Raw genomic sequence first — 20,230 nt, forward strand, 5'->3', positions numbered from 1 at the left:
CATTAAATTAATTTGCAATAATCATGGTTTATTTAATCTGTTCTAATCATATCTTGTAAATCGTTCAGCTCTTATCTTGTCAGATTCAATTAAAATGGTTGAAGAAATTGTAATCCTTGACAATGAGTAGAGAAAGAAAATGACTCAGTATTACTTATTAAACCCAGGTAACAGCCTCAGTGGGGGATGGTTGACTTAAGACAGGTTAAATATCTGTTTGTCTGCTCTCATTTTAGTGTCCAGGGAATTTGCTATCGACACTCACAACTCACCTCGTCTAGTCCTACAGCCAGAGCACATTTAAGTAGTGCTTGGAGGAAAAATGTATGTGGTTACATTATGTTTCATTCAGACAACAGGTAAGATTAATATACTAAAACAGAAGAGCACTATAATATAAATTGGAAAGACACACTGCCTCAGTAGGAAGCATATAGACAGGAAATGAAAAACGTGGAGTATTTATAACATTGTGTTAACAATGACGATTACACAGAAGGTCAGTTGTTTAAAAGAATGTCATCTTGACATTGTTATGGCTGCTGACGGTCAATATTTTAACTTTCAGTTTTAATGCAACAGAACTAAGTGAAGTGAATGTTGTATCAGACGAGGCAAAGAGTAACACTGCCCTCTAGAGATAAGACAATCAAGTATGGCTCTACAGTTACTCATAAAGAATAACCTTGAGGCTAAAACGACTGTCAGCCAAAAAAGGACAATAAAAGAAAAAAAAAAAAGATACGAAAATCTAGCAGTAACAGTAAAGGTACATTAACCTCAGCGTTTGGAGCTCGAAAATCAATAAAATATGCAAAGTCTCGCTAACCAACAGGTGGCACTAGTAAACCTAAACGATGTCAACAGCCTTATGTCATAGCTGTACACAAATTGTCTCAGGACTAGCTATTAAGATTAAGGAGATTAAGGATGCCAATTATGTGGTTTTAAGACACAGAAGACAGTTTTTAAATGAAATCAAGAAGTTTAATAAAACATTCATCAAAACACATCTTAATCATGAATTAGAGCTGCACAATGAAATACTATGGTACCATGAGCTTACTCCGTGGGATAGTTTGCCCAAAAATAAAAAATACTGTCATCATTTACTCACCCTTAAGTTGTTCCAAACCTGTATAAATAACATGAACAGCCATTTAATTACAGAGTTAATGGCTACCATCAACTGTTTGGTTTTCAGCATTCATCAAAATGTCTTATTTTGTGTGCAACAGAAGAAAGAAACCCATACAGGTTTGGAACAGTTTGAGGGTGAGTAAATGAGGGCATAATTTTTATTTTTGGGTCAGCTATCCCTTTAAACAGACACACGTGCATTGAACTCAGCTGCACTGAACTCGAGTTTTAAATGAAACTTTCCTTTTCATTCTATTTCAGAACAGAAGACAGAAGAACTATAAGATTATTAGATTAGCTTAGACTTCCTGGCAGTGAGGAAGATGTGGCACATATCTGGCCCAGTATTTAGCAGACTACCCTGATGCTGATTGTCATGATCACCCCCACAATCTTCACCTATACCGTCTTTAAAAGAGGACTTTATCATTACAGATGTTACGTGACCAGCCGTGAGAATTAGCAGCACAATACAGGTCATTAAGGCTTTCTTCAATTAAGAACAAAAGATCATCATGTGACTGTAATTTGTCATTCTTATCAATACAAATGAGTACAATTGCACAATAAACCTGCAAAAAAGTATTCACAGAGAGGAATATGTGGAAGATGAGCACATTATAGATATCACGTTGTGTCATCATGACATGTCTTCATTCTTACACAGATGCCTGCTTTGTACAATATACATGCATATAGGAGTTTGCATATACAGCACTACTGTATATTTCCAATTTGTCTAATAAATCCTTAGATAAAATTACAAATGTATTTCTTAAACTAGTTACAAAATTTGGTGAGTGAATTCGTAGGCTTGTCTTATTGACTGATTTACTCTAGTATAAACACACTACATGACTATACTAAATTTTTCATGGCAGTAAGTTTTAAAGTTAAAACAGTAAGTCCTGAAAAATACTCTACGCAAGTATGTGAAAGCAGACTCGTACAGACACACAAACTCTGTGTTCCGAAATGTCTCTGACCATGACTGCAATTTATAATTAGCGTTTTTTTTCTTATGATCACTTTTCTCTTTCATATCAACCTCTGTCAAAATGGACCAACAGTTTAAAGGTTTGGACTTTCCTGAATAAAAACACATCTGGAATAATAATGCATGTTATTATTCAGTCGTCTGCGTTGACAAACTTGTGTAAAGTACATTTCTGTCGTAACTCTTATAAAGTGAAATATTGTCATATAATATTAGCATTGTACAGGTAACTACTTGCCTTTTTGATGGCACTTAGACGAAAGACAGAAGCTTTACTTTCACAAGATACTTTTAAAACAAGACATGAGTTACAGTACAACAGCATCTTTCAGATGTGCGTATCGTTTTAAACATTCACTCTCAAGTTTCACCTAAAGTCTGTAAGTGCTGTTGTTGGTTGTCCCGTGCATTCGGATGGATATATCAGTTATGTATTATTTTACTAAGTCCCGGCAAGCATGACAGGAATTATAAAATAGTTATTTTAAACTAACCACACTAAGGTCATAAAATACCTGATACACTGTTATATTACTTATATCCAAATATCACAGCCTAAACTCTAAATGATGAAACAGTCGAAAAAGAGCACTGATTTATGCTCTCACCTGAATGGCACACATATATTAGTTTGGCATTGGTTCTGTAAACCTACCAAAAGTGTTTTAAATGCTACAGTTCTGCTAAAAATTATATTTGGCAGCTGCTTTTCCCATATAATCTGTCCAGTTACAGCTTTAGCTAACATGGGACAAGTAACAGTCTATGAGGAGCCAATGGGAGGCACAGATTCCAAAGCATGGATTAGTGTCATGCTAATGGTTTGAATCAAAATGATGAACGGAATCAAGAGTTCATTTCTCTGAACATTCCCTTAAACAGAATGTTGACTCACTGAAGAAAGTCCAGCTAAGATTAAAAAAAAAAAAAGAGAAAGAGCGAGAAGAACAGAAACACTAAAGAGCGGCTGTCTTCAGTAATCTGCTTCCTCCATAACCTCCATGACCACTGTTCTGGGGCCAGTGAGGATGAGGTTGCTGACGGTCCTGTAGTCCAGATTGAGCACATTCATTCCATTAACTGCCACCACAAACTGACACACCTGTAGAGAAGAGAATGAGGCAAAACAAGAACAGTTTTATGTTTGGTTACACTTGGTACACCCTTTTTGTACTTTGATAAAGACATAAAGGTGCGGAAACACAACATAATGATTATAGAGCATATAAACCACATATATGACACAATAAACAGATCGTATTTTTTCTCAGTACTGCAACATGGCACAATTACACCTTTCAGGAAAACAGTAAAGGAGTGCTTTTTAAAATCAGCTATATTAATTCTCGGAGAGGTTCTGCAAATGAATAACGTAATAACCTTTATGTCCTTCCTGATAGGCCCATAATGGCACTACCATCAGAAATGAGTCATACCCCTTACTGTTATCAGCATCAAATGATAAATAAACAACGTGAAAGTTTGCCATTTTGCTTAATTGTTTTTGGCATCATTTGTACACTATACTTCAGCAGTTGTAATCTTTGTGCTAAGAGGTACAAATATTTGTCTCAGTTTACATCAGTTATGACAACTTCCAATGAAATTATGTTCTACCAACAGGAATGTAATCATTTATAGCATAAATAATTTTTTTTAAGCTGCTAAATCTTAAAAATTCAGTCAGTGTCTATTTACACTAAGTGCAAATAGCCCGCCTTGTTGGCAGAAGCTGTTTACACTAACTCCGCCCACCAATGTGTGATTGGGCTAGTCAACATTACAAAAGACAGATGCCGATCGTTAGCTCCAGTGGTGCAGATGGTAAAGCGTGTGTTATACTCCTTTTGACGCGATCGACGCGGGTTTAAATCTGCCTTTTGTCAAACTTTTCAAATTTTCTGAATAAATAAGCTTTCCATTGATGTATGGTTTGTTAGGATCTGACAATATTTGGCAGAGATACAACTATTTAAAAATCTGGAATCTGAGGGTGCAAAAAAAATATCTAAATAAGTTTAGGTGTAGGGCAATAGAATATACGGTCTGTACAGTAGAAAAACCATTATGCCTATGAGAGTCCCCACAAGGATAGTGAAACAAGTGTGTGTGTGTGTGTGTGTGTGTGTGTGTGTGTGTGTGTGCGTGTGTGTGTGTGTGTGTAAAAAAAAAATATGTGTGACCCTGGACCACAAAACCTTAAGTCGCTAGGGTATATTTGTAGCAACAGCCAAAAATACATTGTATGGGTGAAAATTATAGATTTTTCTTTTATGCAAAAAATCATTAGGATATTAAGTAAAGATCATGTTCCATGAAGATATTTTGTAAATTTCTTAACGTAAATATATAAAAACTTATTTTTGATCAGTAATATGCATTGCTAAGAACTTCATTTGGACAGCTTTAAAGGCGATTTTCTCAATATTTAGATTTTTTTTGGCACCCTCAGATTACATTTTTTTTTTAATATTGCTTTTTGTTGATCTTCAGGTCTGATGTTTAACAATTTAAATGTTCAAACATGGTCTTGTAATTGGAACATTCTTGGATAACAACAATAATTATATTTCAGCATTAGAAACACTACTGTGACTAAAGAGCTTACACATACTGGTGGATTAATCAATACAGAAACATAAAAATGATTTTGGTAATCCCCAATACTGTCAGTTTAGGACAGCTGGGGCACAAACCATGCATTGGGTGGTGGTTGTGGTCTAATAAATGTGTGAAGAACATATTTATATTCATTATGTTCGCAACAATGTTCATTATATTCATTACAACAAAAAGATGTCACTGGAAGCAGGGCAGGTGCAGCATTACAGCCTCTGTTCAAAAGGTTGTCTTTAAATAGCACAAAGCCTTTACCTCAAAAACAGACTAAGTGTATTCGCTCAGTATGCAAACATGACCTTATGTCATGAGCATTCAGAAGTGACGCTGAGGGAATTGTGTTTTTTTTAAGCTGTATAACTGTAATGGTTCATTAGGTATTATTCCATTTGCAACTACTGTAAATTAGACACACACACACACACACACACACATACAGTAGACATTAGGTGTTTTAGACGGGATGTGCTAAAAGAAACATCTGGAATACAGACTATATTTTGATTGCTCTTGAGGAAAATGCACTCAGATCGGCAACCTCTATCTCTGTAACTCTTAGATCATAATCTAGCATTAACTTAAAAGGACAGCAATGTAATATAGCAAAACTTAACGATTTACGAGTATTATATTTGTAAAGAGCACTTTCCCTCTGAAGGTGTGGTCACTTTAGTGAAATTGTGATGAAAAATTTCCATTGTTTGTCGTCAATAGTGTAGCAATCTATGAAACAAAGCTCACACAGAAGTCAACTTCAAAACCAAGGAGCTTTCTGGTGGCATGACAAATTTGCATAACCTAAACTTGAACTTGTTGCAAAATCACATGGATTGCTATTGAAATGACTTGATTTCGCTTGTGAAAAATTGGCAAAAACATTATAATCTGTAATCCACAGCCTCAAGCATATATATAGTCAATATATTGTACCTCAATATATTGTCAGAAGCCATAGGTGTTCATTTGTGTCATACCTAAACCTGTTTTCTCGACTCTCAAAGTGACGGCACCCATTGGCTTGCATTTTATCAATCAACAAGGACCATGGGTTCAGCAAAAAAATCATCATTTGTGTTTTACTGAAGAAAGTCACCTACATCTTAAATGGCGAAAGAGGAAGGGATAAGAGCTTGAGGTAAGCTGTTATATGTTTTAGCGCCATGTCAGGTTCATTTGATGTCACATTTTTATTGGTTGGTCAGTAAACGCGAATCGCACCAGCAAACACACTGTGCGATGATCATGCTGTATCGTACGCTATCTTTGAACAAGGTCTGTTAATTTAAGATTTTATATTATGCAAGAAATAACAAAATTACAGCAACATACCCAAACCCAACCCTTTACCCATCATACATAAAGTATCAATTACATTGTACAAAGAAGACAGGAAAAACAACAACAACACAATTATACATATTTTGGGATTGTATTCCCTACTTGTATTTTTCAACAAATGACAAGGAAGGTTGCCAAATTGCATAGAATTTCTGGGAAGACCCTTTAAGAGAGTATCTTATTTTTTCTAGTTTAAGATACTGCATGATCTCTTTAATCCAGTGGAGGAAAGGGGGAAAGGGGTCTTTCCATTTAAGCAATATTAACCTTCTGGCAAGTAGCGTGCAAAAGGCTAACATTTTACAATTATAGCTACTTAAGCGCATGTTTTGTGCTGTAACACCAAATATAGCAATGAAAGAAGATGTACGGTGGCCGTGAGAGCTCAACGCGCTGCAACTTCAGAAAACACATGCAAATAGACAAAACACCAGCAAATCAAGAAAACATCTTCATCATTTTGACAACACATGCGCTGCAAATGAGAAACGCTGCAAATCTCACAACACATGCAAATTGAGAAACGCTGCAAATGCTCACAACACATGCAAATTGAGAAACGCTGCAAATGCTCACAACACATGCAAATTGAGAAACGCTGCAAATGCTCACAACACATGCAAATTGAGAAATGCTGCAAATGCTCACAACACATGCAAATTGAGAAACGCTGCAAATCTTCACAACACATGCAAATTAAGAAACGCTGCAAATCCTCACAAAAACGTGCTGCATGGACCACAATGGAAATGTTTCAAGGGGACCCAAAAAAAGTGACAGACCAGCTGGGATTTGCTTATTGTGCAGTGGCTATTGGTGGAGTTGTTGGTGAACTGAAAGGTGAGTGTTTTTTTGTTGTTATTGTTTATTTTAACACCCTGATTGCATGATTTCTTTGTCTTTTGGATATTATTAGATTAATAATGACAAATAACACGATTAACGTTATTATGTAAGATGGCTAACTTATCCTCAACTAAATATAATTTCAAGGTTAATGAAAATAAATTTGCAATGCTTCATTAATTGTTAAAACCAGGTCAAAATAAAAATGTCAGTAAGAATAATATTTAAAAATTTATTCAGGCTCTTTTAGTAGGCTAATGAAAGAAAGGACATTTGCATGTGTTGTGAGGATTTGCAGCGTTTCTCAATTTGCATGTGTTGTGAGGATTTGCAGCGTTTCTCAATTTGCATGTGTTGTGAGGATTTGCAGCGTTTCTCAATTTGCATGTGTTGTGAGCATTTGCAGCGTTTCTCAATTTGCATGTGTTGTGAGCATTTGCAGCGTTTCTCAATTTGCATGTGTTGTGAGGATTTGCACCGTTTCTCAATTTGCATGTGTTGTGAGCATTTGCAGCGTTTCTCAATTTGCATGTGTTGTGAGCATTTGCAGCGTTTCTCAATTTGCATGTGTTGTGAGCATTTGCAGCGTTTATTAATTTGCATGTGTTGTGAGCATTTGCAGCGTTTATTAATTTGCATGTGTTGTGAGCATTTGCAGCGCATGTGTTGTCAAAATGATGAAGATGTTTTCTTGATTTGCTGGTGTTTTGTCTATTTGCATGTGTTTTCTGAAGTTGCAGCGCGTTGAGCTCTCTCGGCCACCGTAAAGATGGGTCTATTGGCAAAACCATTATTTCGGGGAAAAAAAATCAAAAATCTATTTTAAGAAGTTATACAAACTCGGGCATGTCCAGAACATATGGAAGAGGCTTGCAGGAGCCTGCCTACATCTGTCTAGCCGAGGTCGGAATTTAGATAACCTAACCTTCGACCAGTGGAGCTGGTTTGTAGGCCATCTTTGGTCGATCATGACAACGACCATCTTTGAACCTCTCTCACTGTATGACACTGGACCACCGATTAGAAGCCACGATCACAGAAATCGCCACGATCGTTTTACGATGCCAATCTTTCGTCAGGGACAGCTGAAAATCGTGCAGTGTGTTTAGAGCTTTAGGGTGAGCAAATTATAATTTTTGCATGAACTTTCTCTTTGAGAGCCGATTATAGTGGCCCGTGTCCCGATTATAGTGGGTTGTGTCCATTTATCGGTTATAGGCCAGACGTTGAAAATAATTATTGGCTTATTGGTTTGGTCAAAATTGCAATATTATCGCATCCCTGTAGAATGAGACATACTGTTTTCTCACTATAACAAATTTACTTTTGCAGTTTGACTACTGTACCTTCATTCCCGCTGCTGCAGCGGGTCCGCCGGGGTCTACTGCCTGGATGTGGCAGGGTTTACTTCCTCTCACCACAAATCCCCAGCCAACTGCGTCTCCCACAATCTGTAAACACACATCCAAACACATTAACTCCTTACGTTCAAGGTCATACACTAAGAAAGCCATTTTATTTTACTTTACATGAATATACTTGTATACTGTCAAATATATTGATTTATTTGAGCTGAATTTGATCTTTTTTATTGTGCCATATACTAGTATATTGTGTATCTGTATTTAGTCATTTTAAAACTTCTATTCAGATGGTGGTATTGCAGTGGTGGAACAATATGGTTCAAATGTATGTTGTGCAAATGCATTCAGCATGGATTATAAACATCATTATTAGTGGATGCAGATTATTCAAAATGTATTACAAGAAACATGTAGTACATGACAAGACACAGTATGGTACATGGCAGCTGATGACAGAGTATCAAGTTTCAAAGTATCCTAAATTGCTCTTGGATTTTCCTGTTGATCCAGTTGAGGATTAGAATCCCCTCCACATGCATCTGAAGAAAAACTTCCTCTCGCTATTTTTAGTTGTGAACTTTTTCCCTCCCTGCAAATGGATTCTCAGAACCAAAAACATAGCAAATTATGTAATTAGAGCTTGGAGACTGAGCACATTTGTCAGGCGTGTGTGTGTGTGTGTGTGTGTGTGTGTGTGTGTGTGTGTGTGCGTGACTTACTGTGAATGTCTTCTTTATGTAAAGTCCACCAGGAGTCTGAAGTTCCTCTGGGCTCACTTGTCTCTTCAGGACTGTAAATAATATACACACAATGTTCCTCGGTCATGAACTCTAGACAGTAAATCATGTGACTATTTAACACATGGTATAAAAGAATCATGTTCATCTATTCACTGCCACAACACTGAGTCTGATTCACCACTGGTTCCTTACTTTACTCCTCACATTTTGTACAGTAATACTGCAGTCCATGATCCCTCATTTAAAAATTCAACACAAAGACATCCTGAAACAAAACATGCGCTTCTTTCAGAGACACACATAGAGAGAGAGATTAATTAAGCTGTATTGCAGCACTGAAGGTTTGTGTTTAATGAAATAATGAGGTTGATAATGATGGTCTAATTTAGCACAAGAGGTTTTAATCAGCCTGATCTCTTCATCAGTAATGTAATGAGTGAGCCAAAACCTGAACCACTTGGTCACAATCCAGGATCCAACTGCACAGCTATTGACTGGATCCTGATGAGCTCATCAGAGCCCAATTTAAAGAGTAGTAACAAGGACATTGCAAATAACAAAAAAGGTAGTGTCTATAATGAACAGTTCTCTACAAAACGTATGCTGTATGCATGCTGTTATTTTCTCAAATATTTTCTCCTGTTTTTGAAGAATCTTTATGCAGATCTTGCCATACGAATATTATCTGGAAAATATTTACTTTGTGTTCATTAATTTTTATCATGTCTTTTTTAAGCCACTATTAAATAATTACTGCTATATGTATAAAACTGAAAATAATTAAATTACATTTTAAACTCTATTAAAAGGGTAACAAAGTTATTTTCAATTGTAATAATATTCTACAACATTACTGTATATGTAATCAAATAATTTTGTATTTATTGCCTTATTTCTAAAATACTGCCTTGCAATCCTCAGCAAACAAGTTAGTATCAATGGCAAGGAGAAACTTGCATGTTGATCACTGATCGAATATACATGGACAATTTTAAGTTTTATCAAATAAAAATATATATTCTGTAACGAGGTGAACAAGACGTGAGACGTGCGGATCCAAGGCAAAGAGATAATCCAGGTACACGAGCAATAGTCCAAGAGAGGTGCAAACAAAGTCCATATGGCAAGGCAAAGGGAAAATCCAGGAAACACGGGCAAGAATCAAAACACTAGAGGACAGGACAGGACAGGACAGGACAGGACAGGACAGGACAGGACAGGACAGGACAACTAAGTGGGCTCCGTAGAGTAGCTATCGCTAGGAGAGTGATATACGCTGTACAATACTCAGCAATGACAGAGAGGAAGTCCAAGGCTTATAAAGCGTGTGTGATTGTGTGATCAGCTGTGTAATCAGAGCAATGTGAGATTGGTGACAGCTGTGTGTCATCAGTGCAATGGATGATGGGAAATGCAGTCCAGAGGTGACGTGCAACAGTAGTGTAGTGCAAGAGTCAATGTGGGGAGCGAGTGACCTCTGGTGGTGAGTAAACAGAAGTTCATGGACCGGATTTGTGATATATATATTGTTTTTGTTTTGTTGTTTTTTAAATTATCATTATTAATCATATACATTTAGAAAGCAGAATGAATAATGAAACTGTAACAGTATAAAAAAATCAAGAAAAATATGGTTAAAATATTTAAAGTTAACTTTGATACATACTACTTATTTGGTGTGTATTTGTCAATTTTGGGTCTTGACCACTGATCTATAATAGATTATATAATATATCATTATATATAGATCAGTGGTCTTGACAGACAAGATCACTATGAACGGCCATTGTATAAAAAGAGCCAAGTTAATATTTGTATTCTTGTGTTTACACTGAAAAAATTAAACACTGAAAAAAATTAAAAGCATGCAAACCAAGAATGATATTAAGGTGAGTAAACAAGGACAGGTGTTTTTTTTACAGTGAACCATCCCGCATTGTTTTGTAATATTCATTGTATGTGTGCATATAGGGAACACAAGGCCATGTATATTCTTAACTACGAACTTTCCATTTCCCATTCAAAATCATTCTATACATGCCTGTAACCTTTCACACACAGTGCCACATCCTTTTAACACAAGGAAAAAGGATTGTGTGTGTGTGAGTGTTTGAGAGAGAGAGACTGAATATTTATAATAGCATGCCAATAAAAAATGTACAAGTAGATGTATTGGGCTTCATTGTTTCTCTCTTATTCATCCAATTTTGGGAGGAGAGCTCAGTAATCCCAGGATTGGATGAGCAAATTGACCAATCAGAGGCATGGAACAGCCCTGCCAAACCCAGAACATGCTTGTCTCCTTAGACACCGGTGTTTCTTGTAAAACACACAAGCATTAAACACAACATCTGGAAAAGCAGAGCATTTTCCTCACAAATTCAAAATGTACAACATGTTATAACGTTAAATGCTCTGATGACAGATTGCATTTTGGATCTGTGATTTGTTGGGCAAAATACAGGTTTTAACAGTGGGCCTCACTGTAGCGGAGCGGGAGCTGTGCTGTGGTAAAGTGAAAGCTGAGTCATGTGGTAGGTGTGGAATGCTTCATTGCAGGAATGCTTCAGGCCAAAGTTCTAATTTGGTGGTGGAGGAGGAGGACGCTGGGTATAAAATGTTCTTCTGTCTCCCTGCCTGCTGGCTGTGCTCCTTGCCTTTCCTGAAGGGGACGATGTGTTCTTGCCAAACACACACACACACACACACACACACACACACTACTCGTGTACTACTACTGTTTAAAGTTCTCAACCTGAGAGTTTTTATGGGTCAGAGAGTTTATTACTCCACACACAAACTCTCACTCAGAAGGGAGCTGGATGAAACCGATTGAGATACAGTAATATAAGGGTAAAGAGAAAATGCATGTTACAATCTGTTCTGATTATTTGTTTCTCAGATTTAATTGTTATTAGTCACTGGGTGGTGATAGACAGCATCATCAAGTAATCAAGATTAACACATTCACTCACCCTGAGAAGGGCTTGAATATAATGTGAGACAAAGGGATTGCTCATCCAAAACTATAAAGTCAACTATAAGCTGTAATACTTTTTTTTTTTCTCGATAAGCACAAAAGGAGAAATGTTATATTATAAATAGAAGCCTACTGAACCCTACAATCGACATTTGTGTTTTATGTCAAATGGCATTACTGTACCATAATTGAACCCCATACCACTTTGATAGTACATTTTGGAGCTTTGGTGGAGGGAAACATTGTGTAAGGATTAAGTGATGATAGGATGTTGAATTAATATAAAACAAGGCACACCCGATGTGGTAATGCAGCCAAGACTAATAATTATCCAGAGTCAATTATTCCGCTTATACGACAGTTACCACATCTAAACACATTGTTCAGATGTTGTATTTCAAGACATTCATCAGGTTTTTGTCCTTAAAATGCTCTTGCGTGTAGGATTTCTTCCAAAACCTCATTTTAGACCTAACAATGGAGGCTTCAGTCATTGATAGCAGACTAATGCAGTTATTAATGAAGTTATGCGAGAGAGAGAGAGAGAGAGAGAGAGAGAGATTAAGTGTGACTGAATTGCCTCTGTGATTCTGTGCATCTCTCAACAATGTTCAGCAACAGCGTCTCTGATAGGAATCTGTTTAATAACAGCGTTGTATTTTCTCGCTAGTGAGAAATGTTTTGTAGCTTTTAAATTCATATCTATTTTACTGATGAAATCATCAGAGCAGCACCGACAACATGTTTCTGTGTGGTGTGTGTCTGTTCTGTACGTGTGTACGTTTGTATAGGAGCAGGAGAAAGAGAGCATGTGCTTTCTGTACATAACAAAATGTAATTTTGTGGAAATAATTTGACATTTTTATTAGGGGTCGACCGATTATCGACCTGGCCGATTATTGGCACCGATATTAAGCATTTTTATGATAATCGGCATCGGTCATTTTCAAAACCGATGTGCCTATAAAATTATTTAATTTTGAAACGCGCTATTTGGCTCTGATGCAGCCTGTCGGAACTCACCACTCTGTGGCCTAGAGCAGTCTCCGCCCCCCGCGCATCTGATTTGTTGAGAGTCAGGAGTCCGACCAATCAACGTGGAAGACTAAAGGCGCTCTCACACCGAAAGCGCTTGCTAACTGGTGCTGCTTCATCACGCATCAGTTCTCTCTCAAAGGCAGCAGCAGACCTTGCACAAGTTGCAATAAATTACAATCCACTACACTGAAGTTGTAAAAACCTAAATTTTATCTATTTATGGTTTCCGATATGGGGGAAACGCAGGGGGAATCGCGGAATCCAGTCATATGGAATTTACTGTATAACGCGGAGTCACGGAATTAGTCAAAGTTTGGATGAATTAATCAAAAGTAGGTCAGTACACTTAAATCGACTCATGATATGGACTATCTGTAAACATTAAGCTGCAAAAAGACTATTTAAATATGAATTCTGCATGTCCGGCGTGTCTCTGTATATGTGAAAGGCACAGACGCGCGGTTTTGACACACACACACACACACTAAAGTGCGCGACGCTCGCGGTGTTTTCCGCATCTGCCATGTCACTAAATGAGGACATAAATACATGAACATCATCCCCAGAACTGCTCTGAGAGTTACTTCATGAGCATTTGACTGTTTCGTTTGAGTAAAACGATCGTCATATCATAAATAGGCTACAGAAACTTAAGAGGTCCTCATGGCAACCCGTCAAAATAAACGTTCGGTTTATTTACTAATGCTACTACAATTATTACAACTTTTGTTTAAACGAACAATCACACAATACGCTATTTCTTACATGTTTTAATTTTAATAGTAAACACATTTGTTTGCCAAAAAATAGAGTTCAACTCTCATTTGATTAAAATATAAATTAAATTAATGTTTTATGCCTTCATTTGCACTGCTCTGTAAATGAAAACTAATGGAAATTACTGTCACATAGGCCAAGACTAAGATACTGTCACATAGGCCAAGATTAAGTTACTGTCACATAGGCCAAGATTAGGATGACGGAAATTGGGACATTTCAATAGGCTATTGAACCAAGTGTGCCTATAACAGGCTATTAGTGTTATAGTTTCATTAAAATAATTGCGGTCTTCTTCGCAACTTCTACAATGGAGCTATGAAGACAATTAAATTATTTACACGTATTATATACATTGCGCTTTTTAAATTAATCAATTGATGTGCATTAGATGATGAATTGAATAGTCTATAACAGGCTATTAGTGTTATAGTTTCATTAAAATAATTGCGGTCTTCTTCGCAACTTCTACAATGGAGCTATGAAGACAATTAAATTATTTACACGTATTATATACATTGCGCTTTTTAAATTAATCAATTGATGTGCATTAGATGATGAATTGAATAGTCACCTCTTGTAGGTTATGATTTAGTCAACCAAAAATAATTAATGAAGAATTATGAGAGGTTATGCTATTACACATACATTTCTAACATGTAAATTATTGAAGCCAAATACTTACATTTCCCCAAGCTGTTTAGCTGTAGTATTTAGTATTCATAGGCTTAATCATGAAGCATGCAGTGGCCCCACTTTTAACTCTCACTTTATATATTACCCTTATTGTAGATGGATGCATGGGGGAAGACAAGAGTAAGAAGTGCAACCAACACTAGGGAAGGCCGTTTTTGTCAGAGCCCTTGTTATTCTTAATTTTGACATTCATTTTCATTTTTACACCAGACATATATATCGGTTCAATATATCGGTTATCGGTCTACTTGGTCTGTAATAATCGGTATCGGCATCAGCCCTGAAAAACACATATCGGTCGACCCCTAATTTTTATCCATATTATTTGCTTGGTCAGTATTGTTGTGGGTTTTGGTTCTTTTGCTGTTGTAGATTCTTGTAGACCTTTGAAATAACTGAAATCATTTGGTGAAGTGATATGGACATGCGGTCAAGACCTGCCTGGAACTACTTTAGCCGTGCATTTCCCTGAAAATAATTGCACAACTTAGATTGTTCGTCAACCAATGAGATTCAAGTTTTCAATAGCTTCATAGTATAACAAAGAATAATGATTAGATTTTATGATACATTTTGTGTCTGACTGTACGTATAAAAAAAGTCAAAACTGAAGTATACTTTGGGCTTTAATGTGTAAATGTTGAACAAAATTCACTGTTAATGTGTGGCCATATTAAAGAAATATTGTATGTAATATTTTGCAGGGAAAAAAGGTCCATTGTTGATTAGCAATAGTGTAGAATCACTCAGACAGTAGTCACTTTTTAAAACAAACCAGCTTTCTGTTGGTCAAAGTGTTGAAATGTGCATGACCAACAAGCAAAATCTGTGTAGGGAACCTTTTTGCCCTCACATGAAACTCCTGCAGGTTTCTATTGAAATGACTGGATTTCGCCTACAAAATTTCACAGAGTAATGTAAATGTGACCACACTATTGGTATTATAATACCAAGGAAATTCTGAACTATTGATCTACCGTGAGAACTACTACTTTAAATATAATCTTGATAACTCATTCTGCTGGTACAAATGAACAAGGAGAATCTCTGTCAAAGGGGAGAAAAAGTTCATGGGAAATACACGGCCGACGCCTCTTAGAATTACTGTCAACAAGCACAACTACAGTGAAGGAAGGCCAAATGGAACAGAGGGAGAACTGGCTGATGTGGCTTTATGGCCCGAAAGCACACAAACACACGACCTTCTGATCCACCCACAGAGCTCTTTAGAAAGATAGTAGACATCTACCGTATCTGCTACAGATACATGACACGCTCTACACGGCATGTTCTGTTAAAGGAACAGTAACACACCACAAGCAAAACTTCGTGAAAGCTATAGCAATTCATCCTCAGCAATTCGAAAACCTAAAATCCCACAAAGAGCAGCATATAGTTACGGAATCTCATGAAGTCGTCTGTGGCTTGAGAAATGCATAGTGTTTTGGTGCTATAAAAAGTCGGCCATTTTATTTAACCATAAAAAGAGAGCCGAGATGGTGTAAAAATAAGTGCTAAAGCTAATGCTAACTGGTTTGCTAATGTAAACGTGAAGGTTAAGAAGACAACAAGACATCAAAACTAACCTTATTTGCTTACTTAAAGATGATGTGCATAATTTTTATGCTGAAATGCCCAAATTGGTTGATGTATGTGGGATGTTTGAGCACAGAAGGGGGCTTTTCTTACCAGACTTTGGGTTGCAGAGCACAGGGGGGCTGCTGCTGAGTGTGGGGCTGCTGCTATAATAACCGCTGCTGCCACAACTACTGCTCATACTGCTCCGCCGTACTGCCGACACCACCTTTATCTCTTTAGTGGGGCTTACTGAGGGGAAGGAGATTGAGAAAGACAGAAATAAGGTTAGATAGAGACTGGATAAGAGGAAGTGAGAGAGAGAATAGAAATCAGTTAAAATACACATGCAACACTTCTGCCAGCTCTAAACATCCTTCCAACAGTGCTTGTGCAGAGGTGATAGTGTTATGGTATGTCAACACCCATTTTGTGTGCATTTACTAACTGAAATAACAGTTCAGAGGCCTAACATCGGTTCGTGTTCTCCTTTTAACATAAATGTATTGTATGGCAAACAGCATCATGTACAAACGTAATATCACGTAATATCATTGTGAAATTATTAAATAAATTATTAAACATAATTAATAAACAAATTGCACTGTTGTCAGGAAAAAGAAACACTGATTATATTGCCATCAAAACATGCAATAAAAAAGAAAAAGTGTTGTGTGCTAATCAACCTGATTGGCAGGTATTAAACTTGAATTTACACACTTGCGTGTTTAAACAAAGGCACACCACGCATATAGTACACACACCACAGGCATTAGAGTTCATATTTTATGTAGCTCTGAGAAGAGGAACCAGAGAGGCCCAGTCCCAAGAAACACTGAGCTAACTTCCTCTACTGAGTCATGACGGCATGATACTGAATCTACAAGCCAACACTGTAAAAAACACTCCACATTTACTGTAATTCATTATTCCACATTATTAAAGGCTACATTCTAGCTTTGTCTAGTATAATACTAGCATGAATCTAAATTTTGAAAATCTAAACAAAAGTTAAGAGAACAGAAGCAGTTTGAAAAACTGTGGTAACATATGAAGAGTTTATTTGCAAAAACAACTTTTTTTTTATTTTCAAAAATCATGTTTTTTATGTTATCATGTTTTTATTGTGTTTTATTGTGTTAGTTAGCTGTGTTTTTTAACCTAATCAAAATAACCCAACTGCAGTTTGATTGAGATTAATTGGAATGCACAATGAAAAAACATGATTTTTGAGAACTGTTAAAAACGGAGTTATCAAATGCAAATGAACTCTTCAGATATAATGCTGACTAATGCTGAGTAATATACTGACAAAATAACTCAAATGTAATATAACCAGATCAAACAGAGGAAAATTGGGCAAAAGGGGCATGTTACGCTTGCTTGTTGTCTTTACATGTTTACTTTTCACATACAGTATTTATCATAAAGATATGTCAGCTCCAGTGCACTAACTCTCCCAAACACAATCTAGAAAAATCTGTGGCAATCAGAAAACACAACCTTCCCTATTTTAACGTATTTAGTACTTTCAGTACACAACTCTGTGAACTCTCACCTGAAAGCTCCAACAATCATACACAGGATGCGAGAACATCTAAACATCCAAACTGTCAATCAAAATGCTGGCCAGTAAAGCATTTAGTAAATGTCTATTCATTGCTGTAACTGCCTGTCACAGTAATGTAATGTCGATCAATAATCTTCATTTAGGAGCTTTTGTCAGGAAATATTTATATATGCAATTCACTGTGATTTATTTTCTTATATGCTTACATATCATACAATAAATCAGTGAAATATTTTAAATAAAAAAAGTAAGCATTATTAAAACATTATTAAATATTCATTATTTAAATCAGCTGACAAAAGTAAATCTCATTTTAGCTTATTAGATGTTTGTACAAAAAATATGACACTTCAAACTAAATGCGATTTATTTCAAATTTTTCACAACATGTGTGCTCAAGATTTGTTCTTTCTGCAACTTCCTTACTACGCTGAAATTGACTTTGGTTATTCTATCTTCATTCTCTACCCGTGCACTGCTTCAGCAGCAAATTAAAATGCATGAGACCACATCCAGAAGTTCATTGTCTGCCTGCCACTGTAAATGACCACAGCTGTTAAATCTAAAAATCAATATCGCAAACTACTGGGTGTAATGAACACAGTTGTGCATGCATTCTGCAGATTTCCTTTATGATCGTGGACTAACCTGAAAGGAAGCTGGTGTTTCCCCCTTCAGAGCCCTGTTTGCGCAGACAGAAAGGGCTGTCGTGGTTCTCCGGTATGCTGCGACAACGCTCGTTCAATAGCTCCATCAGCCGCCGCCGTCTCCGGAAATTCATTCTGAATTGATAGAGCAGTCCGCAATCCACAAAATGGTGCTTATTAGAAACTAGGGGGAAAAATGAGAAATGCACAAAGAGAGGAGGTCATATGTCAGTTTACTGGGATTAAAGACGTGATCTGTCAAGCCACAATGGTCTAAAACCTAGAAGTGAAAGACAAAAAATACAAAACTCAACAAAATATTAATATTTTGGATTTTACATCCACCAAGGCTTTTTTTTATTAATTTATTATTAATTTCATTAATTGGGTAAAAGTGGCAAAATAGTAAAAAAAGCTGATTTTTAATTATTATTTTTTTTTTCTAGAAGCAGGAAAACCAGTTTAACCAAGTCTAAGTATGTGAGATTGAGTGTGTTTATGTAAGAGGCGCACATGCCGTCTTATCCCATCTCATAATCCTATGCAGGAGTAATAGAGCAATACTAAACTCCCTAATTGCATAATATCTAAAGAGTCATCATGTTTCAAACACTGTATTTAGTTTTTTGTATTTAGTTCATGACAGCTTTAACTTTCCATTTTTATTACCATGTTTAGCAAACTGTGTTTTTATTCTGCCATGTCAATATCTCAAAGACATACTGCGGGAAAAATACGGAGTAACTACAGTATGCTATCAATACTTAATAAAATATTGAGATTTCTAAAAAACTGAAAAAAGGATTTAAAGGGATAGTTCCCCAAAATGAAATTTTGTTATCATTTACTCACGCTCATGTCGTTCAAAACCTGTATGAGTTTCGTTCTTATGTTAAACATACAAGAAGATATTTGTAAGAATGCTGGTAATCAAACAGCTGATGGCCCCATTGACTTCCATAGTATTTATTTCCCTGCTATGGAAGTCAATGGGGACCAACAACTGTTTGGTTCTTCAAAATTCTTCAAAATATTTTCTTTTGAGTTCAGCATAAGAAAGAAACTTATACAGGTTTGGACTGACATGAGGGTGAGTAAATGATGACAAAATTTTCTTTTTTGGGTGAACTATCCCTTTGAAACAAGGAAAATCAATCAGATATGTTATGGGCAGTGAGTGAAGCATAGTGGATGCATATGATTTGTGGTGCAGAGGAATGCAGATAAATGTTTGTGGGAGAGAGCTGAGCTAAATGAGCTAAACACTAACTCATTGTCTGACTATCACTACATGGCTAGTCTAGCAGAACAAGTGTTTTGCCTGTATGCAAAACATCTGGTCCATTTTTCTGCTTACTCATGTAACATGGCCACAGTTTGCTATTTTATGGCACATTCAGAGATAAAAGATATAAAATAAAAATAAAAAATAAAAAATGACATTACATATAAATTGACAAATAAATATCAAAAGGCAAAATAATAAGGACATACACTATACCGTTCAAGAGTTTAGGATTAGTTTTACAAAGATTTTTAATGATTTTTAAATGATGAAGTCTATGCTAAGCAAGGCTGCATTTAAAATGCAGTAAAAACAATAATATTGTGAAATATTGTTACAATTAAATTTTAAACATATTAAATTCTATTTTAATATGTTTAAAAAATAAGGCAGTGGCCTTATAAATAGCGATTGTGACTATTGACACTAAATGCAAATAGCAATATACGCTATTTACACTAAGTGAAAATAGCATAGTTTCTTAGCGATAGATGCCATTTACACTAAGTGCAAATAGCTTATTGATTATATTTACACTTTGTTAAAATAACAGGATGTTCTGCTATTTATACTACTTATTGCAAATAGTGGCAATTAACTGCATCTCCGTATTGTAGT

At 36.2% G+C, this 20,230-nt stretch overlaps 1 protein-coding gene across 2 annotated transcripts in view; it reads right to left on the bottom strand.

Moving 5' to 3' along the window:
- Nucleotides 1-969: 969 nt before the first annotated feature.
- Nucleotides 970-20,230, bottom strand: part of LOC306878179 (DEP domain-containing mTOR-interacting protein-like) — a gene marked incomplete at its 5' end in the record, with an annotated part of 47,106 nt that continues 27,845 nt past the window's right edge. For both annotated transcript variants that reach the window (XM_079430362.1, XM_079430361.1), the window contains 5 exons: nucleotides 970-3,239; nucleotides 8,287-8,391; nucleotides 9,024-9,094; nucleotides 16,225-16,362; nucleotides 18,329-18,511. In XM_079430362.1, the coding sequence (XP_079286488.1) occupies nucleotides 3,111-3,239; nucleotides 8,287-8,391; nucleotides 9,024-9,094; nucleotides 16,225-16,362; nucleotides 18,329-18,511 (626 nt within the window). In that variant the 3' untranslated portion in view covers nucleotides 970-3,110. The remainder of the gene's footprint in view (nucleotides 3,240-8,286; nucleotides 8,392-9,023; nucleotides 9,095-16,224; nucleotides 16,363-18,328; nucleotides 18,512-20,230) is intronic.

Source organism: Barbus barbus, assembly GCF_936440315.1.
Source record: "Barbus barbus genome assembly, chromosome: 12".
Classification (NCBI taxonomy): Eukaryota; Metazoa; Chordata; class Actinopteri; order Cypriniformes; family Cyprinidae; genus Barbus; species Barbus barbus.